This window comes from Anopheles aquasalis, chromosome Y, assembly GCF_943734665.1.
Source record: "Anopheles aquasalis chromosome Y, idAnoAquaMG_Q_19, whole genome shotgun sequence".
Lineage (NCBI taxonomy): Eukaryota > Metazoa > Arthropoda > Insecta > Diptera > Culicidae > Anopheles > Anopheles aquasalis.
The window spans coordinates 3,065,544-3,085,543 of NC_064879.1; the positions used below are offsets into that span (position 1 = coordinate 3,065,544).

The 20,000-nt window shown below is 51.4% G+C and overlaps 1 protein-coding gene across 3 annotated transcripts in view; it reads right to left on the reverse strand.

Moving 5' to 3' along the window:
- LOC126579753 (mucin-5AC-like) overlaps positions 1–20,000 on the reverse strand; it is a 44,421-nt gene that overhangs the window by 12,150 nt on the left and 12,271 nt on the right. For 2 of the 3 annotated variants that reach the window (XM_050243304.1, XM_050243307.1), the window contains exons 3-8: positions 15,814–16,064; positions 10,164–15,733; positions 9,902–10,059; positions 2,520–2,672; positions 2,293–2,368; positions 1–98 (exon numbers count right to left, since the gene is read on the reverse strand). The exon at positions 1–98 is cut by the window's left edge and continues 25 nt beyond it. In XM_050243304.1, the coding sequence (XP_050099261.1) occupies positions 1–98; positions 2,293–2,368; positions 2,520–2,672; positions 9,902–10,059; positions 10,164–15,733; positions 15,814–16,064 (6,306 nt within the window). The remainder of the gene's footprint in view (positions 99–2,292; positions 2,369–2,519; positions 2,673–9,901; positions 10,060–10,163; positions 15,734–15,813; positions 16,065–20,000) is intronic. The other variant, XM_050243306.1, reaches the window with a different exon arrangement.

A 20,000-nucleotide genomic window follows, 5' to 3' on the forward strand; every position in this document is an offset into this window, starting at 1 on the left:
CATCGGTAGTTGTTGTTGTTGTTGTTGTTGTTGTTGTTGTTGTTGCTGGCGTTCGCGCTGCAGATCGGCGGTTACGCTAGCGACGATATCGGTGCACGCTGCAGGATGTGGGAATCGGTTGGTGTAAGCATCACGGTAGAACGAGAGAGAAACAGAGAGAGAGAGAGAAAATGACGAACGAGGACGAACAGTAGAGAGGGTACAGTACGAGACACACAAACACAGAGCCACAAATAAGGATTCGGAGAGAAAGAGAGAGAGAGAGAGAGAGAGAGAGAGAGAGAGAGAAAAAAGGGGAGCAAAAGTAGTGCAGGAAAAGAATGGAAGGAATCGGATGGAACGGTAACGTGGTGGGAAGAAACAAAAAAAAGGATAATAATAAGTGAAAGAAAAAGAAGAAGAAGAAGGAGTAAAAAAGAAGAAAGAAAAAAAAGAAAGAAAGAAAAAGAGATCAATAGAGTGTTGTCTCGATTCAATTCTTGATCCTCCCACAACCGAGCCGAAGTTGGGGATGCTGTGAAGGGTGGTATCAACACGGAAAGGACGACATCCAAAGCCCAAAACGCTATAACACTTTGAACGCACGTCAAGAAAAGGGGGGGGGGGGGTACGCGGGAATCATCAACAACGAGTACGGAACAGCGAACGAGCAGTGAGGCAAATTCAAGGTAGCATGGGATACAAATGCCGGAATGCCACCGATCGGTATTGGGTAACGCTTGAAAAAAAAAAAACTATTGACGGGAGTTCTTTTAATAGATTGGCTTGATGGCAATGATGGAGCCGTTCGGTCACCGCGCACTGATCCGATTTCGGGTCCCATGCGAACGCGCGCGGTTACCAAAGGTGACCCAATTTCGGGCCTAGGACCCTAGTGTGACAGTTGGTCGCTGGTAGGTTCGAAAGGTGACACAATTTACGCACGGCGTGCGGTACTGTGAAACCTTCGAAGGGAATACGAAGCCTGCGGGGGGGGGGATGCTTTTGACTGTTACTGCAAAAAAGGAGTAACAGCGTCTTTCGTCTCCTGGTTTCGTGAGGATGGATGCCATTGGAGATCTGCTCGAGAGAGAATATGTGCATGGGAGTGCAGAGGATTTTGGATTGCAGAAAAAAAAACCCCCGGAGTAATTCACCGCTAGGAGCGTGTGCTGTGCGCGAAACAGTAGCAGGACCGCCATTTGTAGTACTCCGGAGTCTTGTGACGGTGCCGTGAGTGGGAAAAGAGAAGAGATAGATAGAGGGAGAGAGAGAGAGAGAGAGAGCGAGTAAGGGGAGTATGTGTGTGTACAGTGTGCGCCATCAGGATGTATGCTATTTTAAAGTTGAATAACTCTGTCATTTTTCAACCGATTTGGGCAAATAGGACAGTTTCTGAAACTTCAGTCTATGCCATTTTAATAATAGATCACTTCACGTTAAAAGAGCTGACTGATATTGTCACACGTTACATTGAAAAAAAAAATCGGCCAATAGTGGAAACTGCAATCATGCAATAGATGATGGTTTCCTCCTTCGCCGCATATGACGGCGCTGGGCTTTTTTCTGCGGGTTGTCCGTTTGGAAAAGAAGGTTTTTGCAAACAAATTGAAGGCTATGAAACAACTTAATGCAAATATTAGAGCTGCAATTGCCAAAATAACTCCCTAAATGCTGTCAAATACAATGCAAAATGCCCAAAAGAAGGGCCGTTTTTTGTATGCACGAATGAATTCATTTGAATAATATCATATTTTGAATATGGCACAATAAATGGCATAGAATAGAACCTAAATGAAACTGGTTTATTTTTTTAAAATCGGCTGATAATTGGCAGTGAGTTATTCAACTTTAAAATAGGATACATCCTGATGGCGCACCCTGTATGGGTACGATAGGTACGATTATTTCAGACGGCAACGAGAGTGTGAAGCAGATGAACCAGGTGACCAGTGAACCAAGAGTGAAGCAGATTGGACCACCGATGTACGATAGGACAACAGGAATGCAGCAATTTCCCACCCCCAGCTGACAGAATGTAGGGTTAAAAATCTGTTACTATTTTGCTTTCTCTCTCTCTCTCTCTCTCACACGTTCTCGCTTTCCGTTTCTCTCTCGTTAGGAAGGACGCAAGGTGAGTTCGATCTAGCCAGCCAGCCAGCCAGCCAGTCAGCGCAGTTCAATCGGCCCAGAACTTTCCGGCACCGATAGGGAAATCCCTCCAAGGCGACAGTTTGAGTGGACAAAACAAAGGGGCGGAAAAAAAGGGGACCGAGTGAAGGACGATGAGTGATCGATGGATGGTTCCGGTACCTTCTTTTTCGGCCATTATCTGACGTATGCGGGCACGGATCTTGCGCCGTTGCTCGTAGTTCGACGATTGCTCCAGCTGCGCGGGGGTGTGGCAAAAGAGAGAAAAAAAGAAGAAACAACAATTAGCGACGGGAGAAACGGGGTGCGGGGTGCTCCAGTCCCGACAGAGGTACGCTAGGGAGAGCGCTTCCAAAGCGAGGTGCTGCTCCTGCTGCTCGTACACTTACTAATTGCTTCAGCACAGATTCGTCCCAGACCTCCTCTAGGTTGTCGACGGATACGGTGAGTTTCCTGGTCGTCGTTCCGGTTCCACCGCTTCCGGCCGTCGATCGAACTGCGTTGCGTGTAGTGTTGCGCGTGCTGGACGACACGACCGAAACCTGGAAACGAATTGGCACGGACGGAGAAGAAAATGAGAAAGCAATATTTGGGTGGTGGGGGAAGGAATTGCTAGAACAATAATGGTGCACCCGCTCGGTGGCACGGTGAGAGTGATGGTCGATGGGGGGGGGGGGGGCAGGGTTATTTATAGTAACCGGCCCAGACACAGTGCGCGCAGTTGTACGTGTGCAGAGGAACCAGCTGAAACGCGGGCGTAATCCCGTTGATTAGCGAACCGGCGTTGCGTTGGCTCCTTGCCCAACATTTAAAACATCGACCGATTCTGCTACTGCGAGTGTGTTTGTGGGTAGAACCCATCTCTAAAAGCCCTCTCCTACTCTCTCCCTCTCTCTCTCTCTCTCTCTCTCTCTCTCTCTCTCTCTCTTTCTCTTCCTTTTGTTTTGCAAAACAAACCCCACAGCACCGGCGATTGTTCCGGCGGCTGCAGTTCTAGATTCGTTGTTTCTGCTGCTGCTGCTGCTGTTGCCGTTGGTGGCGTTGCAGTCTATGTAGGTGCCAGGTGGGAAGGGGGGGGGGGGGGGTGCATAGACGCACCACGGTTTCGGCTGTCACCCTCATGCGACAGTGCGCGCGCGAGCAGTACGATCACAACGGCTATTTTTACCCATCCTGTAACCCACCGGCCATCGAGAATGAGTTGTTTCGAAAGGAATTTCGGTACGGCAGCGCACCCAGTCCCAGCAGTCCCACAGCGTACCGGCCAACGCGCTACCGCCCGGCACAAAAACCGTAGGCCACCGGGAATGCCATAGGCTCTCTTTAACTCTCGCTCTTGGTGCATCTCTATCCGATCGATCTTGATAGCTGGGCGTAACTGTTGGCCCTATTTTATGCTCCAGCTACCAGCAAGCACTGAGTTGATGTGTTGTGTCGAATAAATTTGATCGACCCTGGTCGCCTCTGAGGAGTTCCAGTTTCTAGGCAAGCACCGGTGAAAGTGCTTATCAATATCGATTAAAACAACTTCTAGCCACAGCCCAAGAAAGGGTTTCGTTCCGGCTTTGGGTGGGCGGTCGTCCGCAAAATTTCTCCAGCTGCTACTGGCCACTGATCGGTGCCAGGATTGCTACTACCTAGCAATTCACTGCGCAACACACATACACAACACAACGCCCGGTGATTGATTAGGTAAGTCCTGCCGGACAGCTAGATGATGTCCGTGCCTCCAGTTCAACCAAAAGTCTTCAATCACAGTCCGGCGCAAGGTCAGCAGTCGACGTCGGCCAGCAGGATGGCCGCGCGCGCACCCTGAACGGTGCCGGGATGGGAAACGAGGGGGGGAATTTCTAAAAATACTCTACCCCTCGGGTATGCTCTCGGAAATGTGTTTTTCCCGCCGCTCGTCGTCGGAGGTGGCTCATTACGCAATGGCGGACTGCGGATTCGCACGACGACCAACAGTAGCGACCATGTTAGGATCGCGACGCGACACACGCGGCTCAGGCAGAGAACACCATCACCACCACCACCACCACCACCAATCGTCACTTCCCTTCTGCCGACAGCCGACAGCTGTGGGACAGAGGGCGCCGTAGCAAACGGTTTTTGTTGTTTATCTGAGTTAGAGCACGAGGCTCGGAGTCCTTAAAGGGCGAACCTGATATTGGCTATGATAGTACGCTCCAGCAGCTGACTCTTTTCTGGCGCTGAAGAGTGCGCTATCAATGGTGGTAAATTTGTACGAAGGATTTCTACGGCTCCTCGTTGTTCACATCACTGCTACTGGAAAGGCACACACTCGGGCGCGCGCGCGCGCTAAACCAAACAAAAAAAAAATGGCAGAGCAGTGCGCAGTTGCAGCGCCGGTTGTGAATCGGACAGAAGCAGATGTTTAAATCCACCATTTTAAGGGGTGGCGAGGGCGTATGATTTTTCTTGTAATTTTTCCTGTTTTCGTCAAAGACTAGATCGATCATTTTGGAAGAACAAAAAAAAACTTCGCTCCAGCGGAGACGCAGTTGTGCCGATTGCAAAGCGTGTTGCCTCGATCTTTTTGTGTTTTGTTTTCTTGGTAATTTGGAACCACCTTCGATGAATATTCGCTACGGGGTATTTACATTTTTTTCCATTGTTGATTCTGATGATTGACGCCTTCATAGAATCATAAAAAATATTTAAGGGGACGATTTCGGTATTTAATTTTCTATTGTGACACATATTTTTGACAATGTTATAGATTTTTTTAAATCTGCGTTTCATACAAAGCTCGCGTTTCCCGAAACCAACACGTTTTCAAAGTCGGTGTCCATCCGGTAGCATAAAAACTACGAGGCCGATCGATTTGACATTTTTAACACATAATCTTTACACTTTTGTCCAGGTAGGCCCGTTGAGATTTCATGAAAATGGTTGATTTTTTTTTTTAAACAAATCTTTAAAAATCGTGTTTTTCGGCAAAATCACAAAAAGCATCACTTTTTGAACTTCGAAAATCTGCCAAAAATCGAAAAATCGGAATATCAACAAAAAGTCTTCGGGACTACCTAGATAAACTTATAATCTTTCTAACGAATATCGATTTTTATATTTCGCATGACCCTTCATGTCGCTACGATGGGCACCGTGAAAAGTACCTTTGCGGCGACACGCCTACCAAAATTTGATGCCACGGATTAATTTTTCAATGAAGGTTGCTCAAAACAATACCAAACATTCTTCAAAAGTTGTAGATTAATATGCCATTTACTAGAAAAAATACAGATGAATGGTTACGTCACAAAAAATCGTTAAAACTGGCCTTTTTTGGCCCGAAAATACCGAAGTCCCCCCTTAAAACGGCGTAAAAATCGTTTTCCGCAAAACATCAAAAAGATACTAACATTAACGCAAAAATGGTCATGTAGCACAGGGAGCGGTGGAAAACCCGGCATCTCATTTAACACGCCTCCCTCCAAACCAAAGGCCACGGCGAAGGAAAGATATTGAAATGTCCTCCTCAAATTTCAACAACCAACTGGTCGTCAAAAGCTGTGCAGTATTATTTTCTTTAATTTACGTTCGGGCAACAACCAAAAAAGTGTGCAATCGGGTTTGCCAAACAAAACATTTTGTCAAAACCTGCTGTCTCCTGTTTGTTTTTTCTTCAAATGTTTAAATTAACAGCCGCCCTCCACCCAACTCGCAGCAGCCCCGGATGTAGGTTGATTGCAGAAGGTACGCCCAGGTAGGGACACATCGGCCACGCCGGAGTGTGTGTCCAGCTAGCCGGGATCGAAGTGGAACTTTGGATTGATAGCTGAATCGAAGACGAGAATTGATGGAAAAAACCAACAAAAAAACCATCACGTGTACCATCCAGTCTGCCAATATTTCATTATGTAATGGGACCCAGGGGGGGAGATCACCATCTATCACCTTTCGAACACCTCACCTCCGAACGCTGCCGGAACTAACTGGTGAGGGATCGTGATAGTGCGATCCTGCGGATCACGGTCTCGGGTTTTTGGGGCCTACCCGGCTGTGCTCGGCTGACGTCTGTCGTTGCTCTGCTCCTACACCGCGCTTCCTTCCGATATTCGCACACTCAACGCAACGTCAACGAGGAGTTTGATAAAAATGTATTTTTACGACCAAACTCCGTCTCTCTCTCTCTCTCTCTCTCTCTCTCTCTCTCTTTCTCTCTCACTGTCATTCACACAACCACACACACAAAAACACACCCGGATACGCACAACACCGCTGGCTACTACTGGCGGCACACACTAAGCCACGGGCACGGGCAGCTGACGCGAGATGCGCGTTCTCGCGATCGACGCAGCGCAGTTGCAGCAGCCGGTATTTCGTGGAGTAGCTCCGATCTCACTGTTCACTTCTCTCCCTCTCTCTTCTTTTGTCTCTTATCCTCCCAAAAGGGTAGGGCGACAGCAGCAACAGCGGCAGCAGCAGCGTGCTTTGCTGGTGGTACGCCGTGGTACTTGGGTTGTGCCGCGATGCCGGACTTCGGGCCTCTGCGGAGCCAACACTGGTGGCCAGCTCGTGCAACCCCCCCGGGTAGCCCGGCAAGGCCACCGCGTGCGCACACTGAGCGCGTGCGCAACGGTGTGTCTTTCGGCGCCTGCGCACCACCGGGACAGGCGGTAAAACATTTGACGATTTCCCGATGAAACGATCGCCAACCCGCCCCACCGGTTCCGTCTCCGTTGTTATCTAGAGATCTAGAGACGAAGAAACTGACCGGAGGGGGGGGGGGGGGGGGTAGATCGTGGGTGATGATGATCCAAACCAGACACCCCGATACCAGCAGGTACCGTGACGGGGCTAATTAGCCCCGCTGGACGCAAACCAGACAACATCCGAACGCCCGCCGGATGCGCCCGCCTCAGCAGCTCACGGTTTCACCACGTGGACCCCCAAAACACCCACGCCGGCACCGCGACCAGAGTTTCGCCGTAAGCCAACCAGCGGATGGCCATATATGGTGCGCTCTCCCGCTCTCGACCGCTCACAGACACACATAGCGGGCGCGCGCGTGCCCGCGCGCTTGGCCGATATAGGGTGGCCGTGTCCAAGGACACAGAGACGCGGCGCGTGTGCGCTCGGTTCTCCAAACTGTGAATAACCCAAACGTGGCCAAATGTCCCTTCCCGCTGTTCTCTCCGTTCTTCAATTCAAGAACCGCTTGACCCATATATTCCGTGGATCGACACACACACGTGCGCACACACAGAGTCTGCAAACGCAAGATGCAAGATTGCACAGACACAGGGAGTGCAACGTTTTGGTGTCGAAAAAAAAAAGACCCTGAGTCAAGCGAACGAAAACAGTTCTCTCTCTCTCTTTCTCTCTCTCTGACTCTCCTTTGTGTAGCTCTTTTGTACTAGGATGCGCGTAGTAGACGCAGGACAAATGGGGTTGCAGTCTGTTGCTTGGTTGCCACAAAAGGGGAAAAAGGGAGGCAATTGGTGTGCTTGTCCGGTTGTACTGGACTTCGGTACTGCATTTTGTTTTGTGACACTTATTTTGTGACACATTTTTTCCCCTAAATGCTGATCCTTTCCACAGCATTGTGTACAATTTTTGGGTCAATCGAAGCAAAACTGACAAAGTTATAGATTTTTGAAAATTCCCAAAATCAACGCATTTTCAAAGTCGGTGCCCATCGGCACCGTAAAAACTACTGGACCGATCGATTTGAAATTTTTAACACATAAACTGTACACTCTTTGCCAGGTAGTCCCGTTGAGATATCATTTAAATTGTGTATACTTTTTTTTAAACAAATCTTTCATAATCGTGTTTTTAGGAAAAATGACAAAAAGCATCACTTTTTCTACTTTAAAAATCTGCCAAAAATCGAAAAATAAGAATTCCAACAAAAACTTGACGGGGTTACCTGCATAAACTTATAATCTTTCAAACGAGTATCGATTTGCATTTCTCGAATGACCCATCACGCAGCTACGATGGGCACCGGAAAAAAGTATCTTTTCGCAGACACGACTATGAAAAATAACTTAATGTATTATAAAACAGATAATTAAGAGAAAGAGGGTGAAACATAGCTTGGTGAAACATTATACGGGACGACAAGGATGTGTTCCAGCAAGATGGAGCGCCCTCGGAGGAGCGATTTTGGTTCAAAACTGGCGCAGGAACAATTTAACCAGATTTTTAGCGAAGGCGAATGAATGGTCTCCCAGTTCACCAGATCTTAACCCACTGGACTTGATCGTTTGTTTATACAATTATTGAACCTAAACGAACAAAAATTGTCTAATTGTATACAGTTTGAAGCAACGATTCCAAACAAAAATGGGAGGAAAGGTCGCCCACGTGCCACTTGCGTTGGACTTTAGAAGCGATTGAGGCTAATAAAAAAAAGGTGGGAGGGGGTTAAAGCCGAAACATATGTTTTAATTGATTAGTATAAGTTTTTCTTAAAAATAAAAACCACTCTGATGATAGAAATGTAGGGTTCAATCTCAAGATCAATGTTTAATTGTGGACTTCATTCATATGCTACCTTGGTTTTATTAAACAACGAGAGTTATTTGGGTAATGCAGCAAATAGCTCGTAATTTATAAATAAAAACCAAGCCTAAACAGAAAAGCCGATAACTCCTCTTTAATGTAAAAGAAGCGCAAATGGCGATTGGCAATACCAAAGCAGAAGAACAGTCACTGCTGCGCTGAACTTTCCCCCCCTCAAGTCTCAATTGAATTCAATTCCTGGAATCGACTCGGATATCTGTGAAGCGGCCATCCCTGTGGGTAGCTGACTGACCTTGATCATGTGGCGTCTGTCTAAACTTTAATGGTTAAGATCTAGGTCAAGATCAAAGCTATTTAGGGAATTAATATGACCTTGGCCCTACTAAGCAACGGGAGTCAGGTAGCAGGTAGGTGGCGAAAACGTAAACGAAAGCGGAATCTAAAACAAAACAATCAACAACTACGGCGAATGCTGGTACCAAAGCAGAAGGAACGGTCACTACTGCGCTGCGCCGAACTTTCCCCCCCTGAAATTCCCGGAATCGATCTGGGTCGAAGTCGACTCGATTTTTTTTGCAGGCGTGGAATCGGAGTGGAATCGTAGGGTGCGATTCCGGTGCGCCCATCACTACTATCACTACATACTTTTTCCCACCATTTATGTACATTACAGATTGATTTTTAATCATTTTACCCGGTTTCTTCAGTTTTAGTTCGATAATAGCCCAAAATAATGGACAAAACTGTATGAAATTTGATGAATTGAAGGTTTTTTTTTGCAATGAAATCAATGTTATTGTTTCGATAGCAATTTATGATCTCTGTACTGCAATGGCAGCTTGCCAAGTCGGGCCAGAACTTAACCGCACTTTAATGAGCCTTAATAAAAGGAACAATTGATCTTTTCCAGGCATTCTTCTTTGTACAAAATGGTCGTTCATGGACCGCTGGAGAGAACGCTTGGCAAATGAGCTTTTGACGGGCAATTTGATCTGCGTAAATGAATGAATGAAAAACCTTCCGATCGTATACCTTCCATGATTGTTAATGCCAAATTTGTCTGCCGGTTTTTACCAAAGTGCAGTTTTCCGTGGGTGTAGACCTTTTTTTTTCGCCCTTCGTGTTCGATTGGCGATATCTTTTGAAGGTTCGATTTTGGGAAAATTTTTATCACAAAAATAAAACACTTAAACCTTTAAAAAGACACCAACAGAGTGGCAATGTGACCACTAGTGTTCCATTCGTTAAACGGTAGATGAACGATCGGCTGGCCTACCTTCTTGGTGACCGTGTCCTGCTGCTGTTCCTGTTGGTCCGGTAGTGCCGGCGAGCCCACCAGCGACTCGACGCCGCTCATCAGCACGGATGCGCCGAGAAACTTGTTGAGCAGGGCCCGTGCCTCTCGCTCCTCGGCCGTATCGCCGGACTCGATCACTATAAAATGGCGTCCAGAGAGAGAGAGAGAGAGAGAGAGAGGGATGTATTAGCAAACGGAGAGACGGAGAGAGGGAGAGAGAGAGAGAGTGATCGTGCCTTACCGTTGTCCGCGTTGCGCATACGCTCGAGTACATCCTGCACGTCGGTCACCTTGGACGTGTCGTTGAGGAAAGAGCGTGCGGTTCCCTGGTGCACGTCCTCGTAGCACGTCTCATCGTACGACCCGGCGGCCGGTGTGGACGCCCGGCTGGACTGCCCGGTGGTATGGGACTGCGACCCGGCCGTACGCATGGTCAATCCAACCTTGGGCTGCTCTCGCTGCTGCGCGTTGTCCAGGTGGACGAACCGTTCCTTCAGCTCCTTGACCGAACCCTTGCGGACAATCTTGGGCTCCGGAAGGACGGGCACCGGCTGGACACCATCCGTCAACTCGGTCCCACCACCACCACCACCACCACCACCACCACCAATCTTCTCCTTTCGAGTGCTGATGGCCATCAGACCGGTCCCGGGATGCCGATGGGCACCCGATGTTCCCGATTCGCTGGCCACCGGAATGGTGGCGTAGTCCGTACGTGTCCGCTCACCCACTACCGGGCCACCGTTCTCCGAGTAGAGTGTCTCGGTGAGGATCGTTCCCTCGGTTGTCACTGTACCGTTCGCAGCCGCCTTCTGCTTCTTCAGTGCCCGGATCCCGAACAACGGCAGCCCGTTCTCGTCCGTTGGCCCAACACCGTAGCTCGAGGTGATGCAATCCGTGGTGCCCTTCGGTTCTGATTTCGCTTCCGGTTTCTGCTGTTGCTGCTGGTGCTGCTGTCGGAAGCTGGAGCTGGTGGTGGTCGTTCGTTTCACCACGCCGCCGCCGCCGCCATTGCTGTTTCCACTGACAGCCGACATGGTCGTCGTCGTCGTCGTCGATGTGCTGCTACCCTTGAAGGTGCGCGTATTTTCCGACGCCTTCTTTAGGATGTTGCTGGTGGCCCAGATCGGCCGCTCATCGGCCTTGCCAGCAACCGCAACAGTTTTCGGTGTTGTCGGTGCCTTCTCGTTGCCCATCCGTACCGTTTCCTGCTCGATAGAGGCCGCGGTTGAGGCTGCCTGGGACGACTGGACCTTCCGGGGGGACGAATCACGGCGTGTTGGGCTGGACGAGTCGGTGGCGCCGGTGTTGCGCCGACCACCAACCGGCTGCTGGTGTTCTCCCCCGGTCTGGCTCTGTTTTTTCACGATCCGTATTTGGGCGCGGATGCGGCGCCGCTGCTCGTACCCGGTCACCGATTCGAGCAGCCGCTCGAGCACGTCGAGCTCGAAAATCTCCTCGACCGGCGATGCAGCGGCGCCATCTGTCGCACTGATCGACGGACGTTTCGGTGTTGGTGTCGTGGTCGATGCTGCGGTTGCCGTTATGCGATTACCAGAATCTAGGCGCTTCAGCTCCACACCGAACTTGCTGCTGCCGCTGGAACGTACGCTCGCCGTTGCCGTTGACTCACGCAGCTCGACTGTCGCACCATGATCCAGCGACTCCCGGCGCACGTTCGTGTTGATGTGCTCCAGCGAGGCGACCGTGTGGTTCATGTACGACGGCTTCGGTCCATGATCGACCGCTGCTGCTGCTGCTGCTGCTGCTGCTGCTACAGGTGGTGGTGCACGCGTCCCCGGTTCCCCCTGCTTGAGGGACGATTTGCGGGAACTGGCGGTGACCGCCGGGGTCGGCTCCTCATGCGACGTCTGGCTCGTGTACTCGGCCGTGTGTGTGGTAGTTTGCAGCTTCGACGAGGAGATGCGCTTCTCAAACAGGTCCTTCTTCGACGAGACCGTATCACGGATGTAGGCCGGCGCACGTACCGACCGGTCACTGTCCCGCCGTCCACCGGTTTTCGCTGGTACCGGCGTTACTGGCGGCTGTTCCTCCACCCCCCCATCCGGCTCGGCATCGTCACGGTTTAGCTGGCCACTGGTCTTGCGATACACCCCAATATCTGTCAGCTTCACGTCGGACTGGGACTGCTGCTCCTTGTTCCGGCGATCCTCCCAGATCGAGGGACGCGCCAGGATGTCACGTGGCACCCGCCCCTTCCCCGCACCGGAACCGTCCTGGGCTTTCTCGAAAATCTCCTTCGCCTTCTTGACCGCCTCGGTACTGCGCAGTGCCGGTGCTACCTCACCGCGCACCTTACTCACCGTGGCCACCGTTCGATAGCGATCGCCCACCGTACCCGGTGACGGCGGCTCCTGTTGCTCCTCGTGCTCCACCCCAGCGCACCGCACGACCGACGTACACTTCATCGCGTTCTTCACCAGTTCCGGTGACTTTTGGGGCGCAAACTTGCTCGCCACCTCCAGCTCCTGGCGGGGCACCGTTGGCGCGTCGTTCCCGGGCTGGCTACGGTTCGCGAACCGTGACACCTTCTCGTTCACGCTCAGCAAACACTCGTCGCTGGTGGTCGCGTCGCCGCCGGCCACGGACGATTCATCCGCCCCACCGCCCACCGCCATCACAAACGGGCTGGACGTGCGGATCTTCTTCACCTCCTCGGCCGTCGAGATGAACTTCGTCACCTTGTCCGACACGCTCAGCAAACACTCGTCCGAGCGCAGATGCTCATCCAGCTCCCCGTGATCGCGGGGCCGGGCGACGAAGCGTGCCCCGTTATCCGGCCCGCTACCCGTGCCCGTATCCTGCAACCGTTGCGCTTCCTGCACGAACTTGCTCACCTTCTCCGTGACGCTCAGCAGCGACTCGTCGTCCTCGGTCACCCGGTCCAGGTTAGTGATGCGGGTTGCCCGCTGGGCCCGCACCTCCTGATCCTCCACCTCGGTGATCTCGCAGCCGACGTACGCGTTGGTCGCTTCCTCGAAGATGGGAATGTTCTTGACGCGTGGCGCCGACGGCGACGAGGACGGTGCGCCCGCACCTTCCGACTCGTCGTCCGGTTCCTGTACCGCATCGGGGAACCGTGGCCGGCCCGTATCCTCATCCGGCGACACCGGTATCGGGACGAGCCTGTTCGGTGTCGGTTCGCGCGATGACTTTGCCTGCTGGATGTCGATGATGACGTTGTCCAGGTGGTCGGAATCGAGAGGGCGATCTGCCGTCGCCCCACCACCGGCCGACTCGGCCGCCACCACCATCTTGCTCGACAGGTTGATCGTCTTGGTGGCGACATGCTTCACCGGTCGCTCCACCACGCCCCGGCGTCCCGTGGGCGCGTGGGGCGCGGCCGGGGTTGTCTTGCGGGTCGCCGTCGTCGTCGTCGTCGTCGTGCTGGTGGTGGTAGCGCGTAGATGGTTGTCACTGGCCGAACGGGCGTAGCTCTTGTCGGTACGGGCCGCTGGTGCCCCGGTCGTCCGGTACACCGGTGCCGAATCCTTACGATCCGTCACGGGTGGGCGTCGGCGTTGTGCGGTACGGGTACCACCCGCACCGGTACCGGTACTCGTGACGGTGATTTCGATCGTACCACCGGACGGAACGGACGGAACGGACGGTTCCAGCGTGTCACTATCCGACACACCCGTCTCCTTATCCGACTCCGTATCGACCGGTGCTGGTGCCGCTTTGTGGCGCGTTCCGGTAGTGCCGGTCGTGTTCCGGGTTGTTACAGGGGTCGCCCGGGGACCGGTCCCCGGTGTCGCCGTCTGGGATGGTTTCCGTACCGGATCAATCTTGATTTTGGCCACCGTGATGTGGTGGTTTTTCGGTGTAACCGTTGCTGGTCGCTGGGACCCCGGTTGCTGCTGCTGCTGCTGCTGCTGCTGCTGGCGCTTTACATCGATATCGGACGAGCTCTTGATGCTGGTGATGCCGGCACGGTGCGCGGTGGCGTTGGTTCCAGTGCCACGACGCTCGAATTTCGTCTCCGACGATTGCTTCGTCAGCATCTGCTTGGTGGTGGTGGTGCTGGTGACACTGGCAATCGTTTTGCTGGCGTTTGTCGCCCGTCTGCTGCCCGCCTGCTGCTCTTCATTTTCGATCTCTGCGTCCGTGGCCCGATCGACCGTCGGTTGGATCGTAAGCTCGGCCACCGACCGGATGCTGCTTGTTGTGGTGGCCAGTTCCTCGGCTACCTGCGATGCCTGCGGACCGCTGTCAGTCGCCGAAACGGGCGCCGGTTTCACCTGGGACGTTTTGCGTGTCGGCGAAGGGTCACCGGAAGCACGCCGGGCGCCTGATGGGGACTGTTGGCGATCCACCGGTTTCACCGGTGAACCGCTCCGTTCACCGGTCGGTGGGCTCTTCTGGTCGCTGGACGCACGGCGAACGGCTGCCCGTGCCATCGCTTCCGCCTCGATCGCCTTTATTTCCTCGTCCAGCTTGCGGCGCTTCTCTGATCGTTGCTCCGACCGGGACAGCGTCGTTGTGATTGTGTTGTCGTACGTGCTGAAGATGCTGGTGGTTGCCCGCTCGGTTTCGCCCTTTTCCACCACCATCTCGCCCTCGCCCGTGCCCGTTGTCTGCGTTGGCATGCCGAGTATCTTGCGGCACCGTTCCTCGTACGTTTCGCTGCGCACCAGCGGTGGTTTCGTTGTTTTCACCTCCGTCGTAGTGGTGGTGGTGCGTCCTACTCCTCCTCCTCCTCCTCCTCCTGTGACCTGCTCAACCGTGGCATCCTCTTGCACCATCAAGGGGACCTTCCCCTTGATCGGGGACGTACTGCGTGACGGTGGGCTCGGTGTGTTGGTTGGCACCTTGCGTACCGGGCTGGTCGACGGTTGGCGTCCCGGTCGGGCGGACTGATCGACCGCAGCAAGGGCCTGTTCCTCGGAGAAGTTGGACTGCTTGCGCTCGGACGTGAACGTCGAACGCATGTAGTCCGGTTTGTTGGTGTGGCGGCTCGTGTCGGATTCGCGCGACGGGCTCCGGTGGCCCCGAGCGCCACCACCAACCGGGCTGACACTCGAGCGGCCGGACAGGGGGGGCGAAGCGCAGCGTAGCGACCGGACGAACGAATCGTGGGCCGCATCCACCTCCACCTGGATCTTGGCAGTTGTGCTCGAGGCCAGCGTGCCCGTGGCAGTTGTCTCCTGCTGCGTGCTGGTGGCCGTGCTGCTGCTGGTGACGGATGGTGCCAACGGTGGTTCCTCACCAATCTTGGCGTACGTGCGCGTCGTCACGGTTGTCCCATCGTCCAGCTGCTTCGTCTCAGTGATCATCTTGGTCGTCGCATTCACCAGCTGCTCGTCGCGCTCGATCACGCGCCCAGCGCACGCCGCCAACCGGAACGCCTCCTGGACCCGTTCCGGATCCTTGGACAGTTCCTTTCGACTCGGTTGCTGCTGCTGCTGCTGCTGCGTCGTTGTCGTCGTGCTCATCGTGGTGCTGGTTTCCTGGCTAGCCGTTACCGTACGCCGACCATCGGTACCCTCGGTCACGGTGCTCTCCTCGACGAAGGTGGACGACTGGTCACCCTTGGTGTACCCACGGATGCCACGCTGTTCGTCCTCCTCGTACCGCTCGCTGTGCGATTCCTCGTTGCGGCCACTGAACGTACCGTGGCCACCGTCCAGCTCATACGTACCGCCGGTCGTCGCCGACGAGCGCACCGTGTGCGTCTTCCCGTCTTCGCTCACCTCTTCCGCCATACGGACCTGCCAGCCGCTGTTACTGTTAGCGGCCGGATCGCCGGTGCTGATGGTCGTTCCTCCCGCTGTCCGCTCGCTCCCGAACCTACGAAAACAACGAGAAACCGCGAGGTGAGCTCATTCAGTCGGTGTTTTTTTTTTTTTTGTTGGTGTGCATAGGTCTACCTGGTCGGGCTTTCCGAGTCGCGGATTTCCTTCGTCTTGAAGCTCTCGAAGCTCTGGTCGACGAGCGAATCGCCGTGGCTACCGGTGACTGCGCTCTTGCGCAACCCGAACGTGGCGCTCGCATTCTCCATCAGGAAGTAGGGCGGGCTGCTGTCGTTGCTGGCGTAAAAGTCCTTCAGCCGCTGCTCGCGCAGCTTGTACATGTACGCCCGGATCTCCTTCTTGCGCGAAAAGTCCTCCGCCTGCTGCCACTAAACGGCGGAGCGAAGGAGAGAGAGAGAGAGAGAGTGAAATGAGCGAAGAGAACGGAAGTGGTGTGAGTGTCCCGGGGGGGGGGGGGGGGGCATGTGTGTGCCTCTCCCAACCCTTAACCCTCGGATTTGAAGTTTCAACGAAAAAATGAATGCCTTCCCGTCAATCTTTTTTATTATTCTTTTATATTATTTTTTTAATTACTCCGGATCCCCAAAAAACAACTCATTTTAAGCCGATTTGGCTTTGAAATTGTTTTGATATCTTATATTTAAAGGTAATTATTGGGCCCGATGAAATTAACACCCGCCCAGTGGGACCCGGGTACCCAGCACGCTGGCTATGCATATGGTTTATGTTTATAAACACAAAACAACACTTTTTTATCAACGTTTATCAATTTGCACGTGATTATCTATTGTTAATTAGGTAAAGTACAACAGTTTGTTGAAAATTTCATTACGTTTGAGCTTTTCTACGAGCAATAGGAGAAAAATAAGCAACATATTTTCTAACGTGCAATTTTAATCATTATATTATTTCACAAAATGATTCGAAAACGGTTCGTACAGTCTAATGTTGATGACATATGAGTAAACCATACACTAATCTGCATCGAAAAGGGTTTAGGCGGTGTTTTCGTTGACCACAGAGACAAATCTAGTAATTGATCTTATCTCCTAGCGAAATTGTGCCCAGCAAGCTCATTTTTTTTGTATAACTCAAAAGTGCCTTATGACAATTCAAAACAGATTTTTTCGAAAAAACAATAACATATTTGCTGGAGAATGACCGTACGCAGGGGGTGTCAATGCATTGTGCTCATCTTTTTTTTGTTTTTTTTTTATGGATTTTGTTGTGATTTTGAATCAATATCACGTACCCGGGTACCCGGGTGCCCAACCGAGGGTTAAGGCTAACGTCCATACACCACCAGATGACGTGGCGGTGGTGGTGGTGCAGCCACCATAAAAGGTAGCCATCTGTCGCGACGTCGTGGCCCACAAAATTGGCGTGGGATCGCGATTCTGCCCATAAGCAGCGCACTGAGATCATAGAGCGCATATGGCAGCAGCAGCAGCAGCAGCCGAAGCCCAAGCCGCGGTCGGTCGATCGTCGACATCATCGGCAGACCGCGGCCACTCGCGGGACTATTTGCCAAAAAAGGGTGCTCGACCGGGGCGGGGGGGGGGCAATAAATTTACACAAAAAAGCTGGTGCTGCTAGCGACGGCCGGCCGACTTTAAGGCGATGACACGGGCTCACTCGCTACCACCCCTTCTTCCCCATAGTGGGTTAATCCTCTAGTGGCCATGCGTGGAGTGTGAGGACACCGATTATGGAGCAGAGCAGAGCAGAGAGAGAGCGCTACCCACAATTCGTATCGATTGCCTCATTTTTGGCCACATTTTGTCCCATGTAAGGGGAGCCGGGGGTTCGGGGTAAACGAGCTGTAACCCTTTGCGGCTGGCAAGCGTGGGAGCATGGCGAGGTGTGCGAGGTCTGGTCTGGTGGAGTTCAAACCGGCGATCCGCATCCGCAGATGATGTCATGTCGCCGTCTGCGGCTCAGTGGCCAAACCTGTCAGGTCACCTACACGCCGCGCCGTGACATCGCCATTCACCTCCTTCTCCTCCTTCCGCTCCTCCTCCGACAGGCTGCTGCCGGCCACCGTTTACTGCACTGCGGCGACATGCCCATAAATGGTGGCGCGCCAACGCTCACTCCGTGCGAATTGATCGATCGATTGCCGCGATTCGTTGCAAAGGGGCGGGGAGAGAGAGAGAGGATGCTGCGCTACTAACGTATGCATTTGAAAAAAAAAGAGATAAAATTTGAATGGTGATAAAAAATAAACTATGACAGATAAATGAGTTCTGTAAATTACATGTGGAAAGGGAGGTTATCAGTTTATCAGCAAAAAAAATTCTGCACCATTCCGAGCAGGATTCTGGAAGATAGGCGGTAATTTCGACATGGCAGTCGCAAAACATGTTTTTGCACATGAATTTCAACTCTTTCTGTGCCTTTTCAATCAATTCCTCCTCCGGTTTTTGCAATAAAATTGTTACAATTGATCATTCGTTTAAAGTTAGCCCAGAAATGAACGATGGGCAACAGCTGGGAGGCGTTGAAAGGGTTCGCAATCTTCGATATCACATTAATACTCAGCCACTCCATTTCGTCTAACGATCGCTTCGAGTATCGTTTCTGGCCAGATCTGGTGGAGGTCAGAAATTTTCCCGATCACGACCAGTTAATGGAGTTAAAGAAGGGCAGCTAATTGTTAGCCACAGCAGGGCCATCTTGAGGAACTCGGCGTGCGAGTGAATTTCATTTTAGAGCTCACTTTCTTCGTGCGGGAAGCGAAATATGAAGTGCCTTTTAATAATTTGTGATCCAGGATGCGAGAGGTATCGCGTTCATTCAAAGAGACCGAAAAATTTGCGATGCAACCGCTGTCGCTGCGACATTACTTGCTGCTCTGAGATTAGTGGCCGGGATTTTCGCTTTCTAACATGTATGCATATGTTCTCCAGATTCTTCTTAACTATTTGGAACATTGCACCGATCTCACGGATAATCGCACGCAACGATGTGGTCACTTTTTCCTCGGTCTCGGTCGGGTCAGCAGCCTTTGGAGCTTTTTTTTGGTCAGAGTCGTCGGCCGTGCAGAAACATGCCTTCTTGTGATGCTTTTATTGTGAAGCAATAGTGCCAAGATCTTACAGATACTGAAACGGCCATATCCGACACTCACAAAGTGGCACACGATAATCTTTTTGGACGAGCCAGGAAAAAGCCGTTTTTGAAATGCGCAAACCTAGGAACGAAGTTGCTTCGCTTTTTTCGCCATCGCGATTGGAGTTCAACTGATAGAGCTTTCAAATTTTGTCTGATGAATCATAGATAACTATTATTGATGCTGCATTATTAGTTTCTGCAGTGCAATGGACGGTTTGCCCATGAAAAATCGGCAAATTTTGTCTCTTTTTTTAAGGGGGAACTTCGGTATTTTCGGGCCAAAAAAGACCCGTTTTTAACGAATTTTTGTGACGTAACCGTTCAACTGTATTTTTTCCACTAAATGACATATTGATCTACAACTTTTGAAGAATATTTGGTATTGTTTTGAGCAACCTTCATTGAAAAATGAATCCATGCCATCAAATTTAGGCAGTCGTGTCTTCGAAAAGATACTTTTTCTGGTCTTTTTCTGGTGGATCATCGTAGCTGCGTGATGGGTCATCAGAAAAATACAAATCGATATTCGTTAGAAAGATTATAAGTTTATCTAGGTAGCCCACGCGAGTTTTTGTTGAATTTCCTATTTTTCGATTTTTGGCAGATTTTAAAAGTTGAAAAAGTGTTGCTTTTTGCGATTCTGCCATAAAAAACGAACTTTACAGATTTGTTTAAAAAAAAGTATCAGCAATTTTCATGATATCTCGACAGGACTACCTGAGAAAAAGTGTACAGATTATTTGTTAAAAATTTCAGATCGATCGGCCCAGTAGTTTTTACGGTACGATGGGCACCGACTTTGAAAACGTTGCTTTTTGGGCAACGCTCTTTAAAGTAGCGGGCTGCATGGAGCCTTGTATGGAACGCGGATTTTCAAAATTCTGTATCTTTGTCATTTTTTCCTTGATTTATCCAAAACATTTACATAATGTTATTGAAAGGATCAGCTTTCAGGGAAAAATGTTAAAACACGTGTCACAAAACAAAATTAAACACCGAAGTCCCCCCTTAATGCATACGTTATTAGTGCTGCTGGTGCTGCTGCTATAACCGATCAAACCGTTTGGTACAAAGCTGTGCCTTCTGGTGTGTGATCGCTAACTCACAACAACCAGGAGGTCCTCAAAGCCTCAAAGAAGCAAAAACCAAAAAAAAAAACACAACAAAAAAACACCTCCACTGCCCACAAC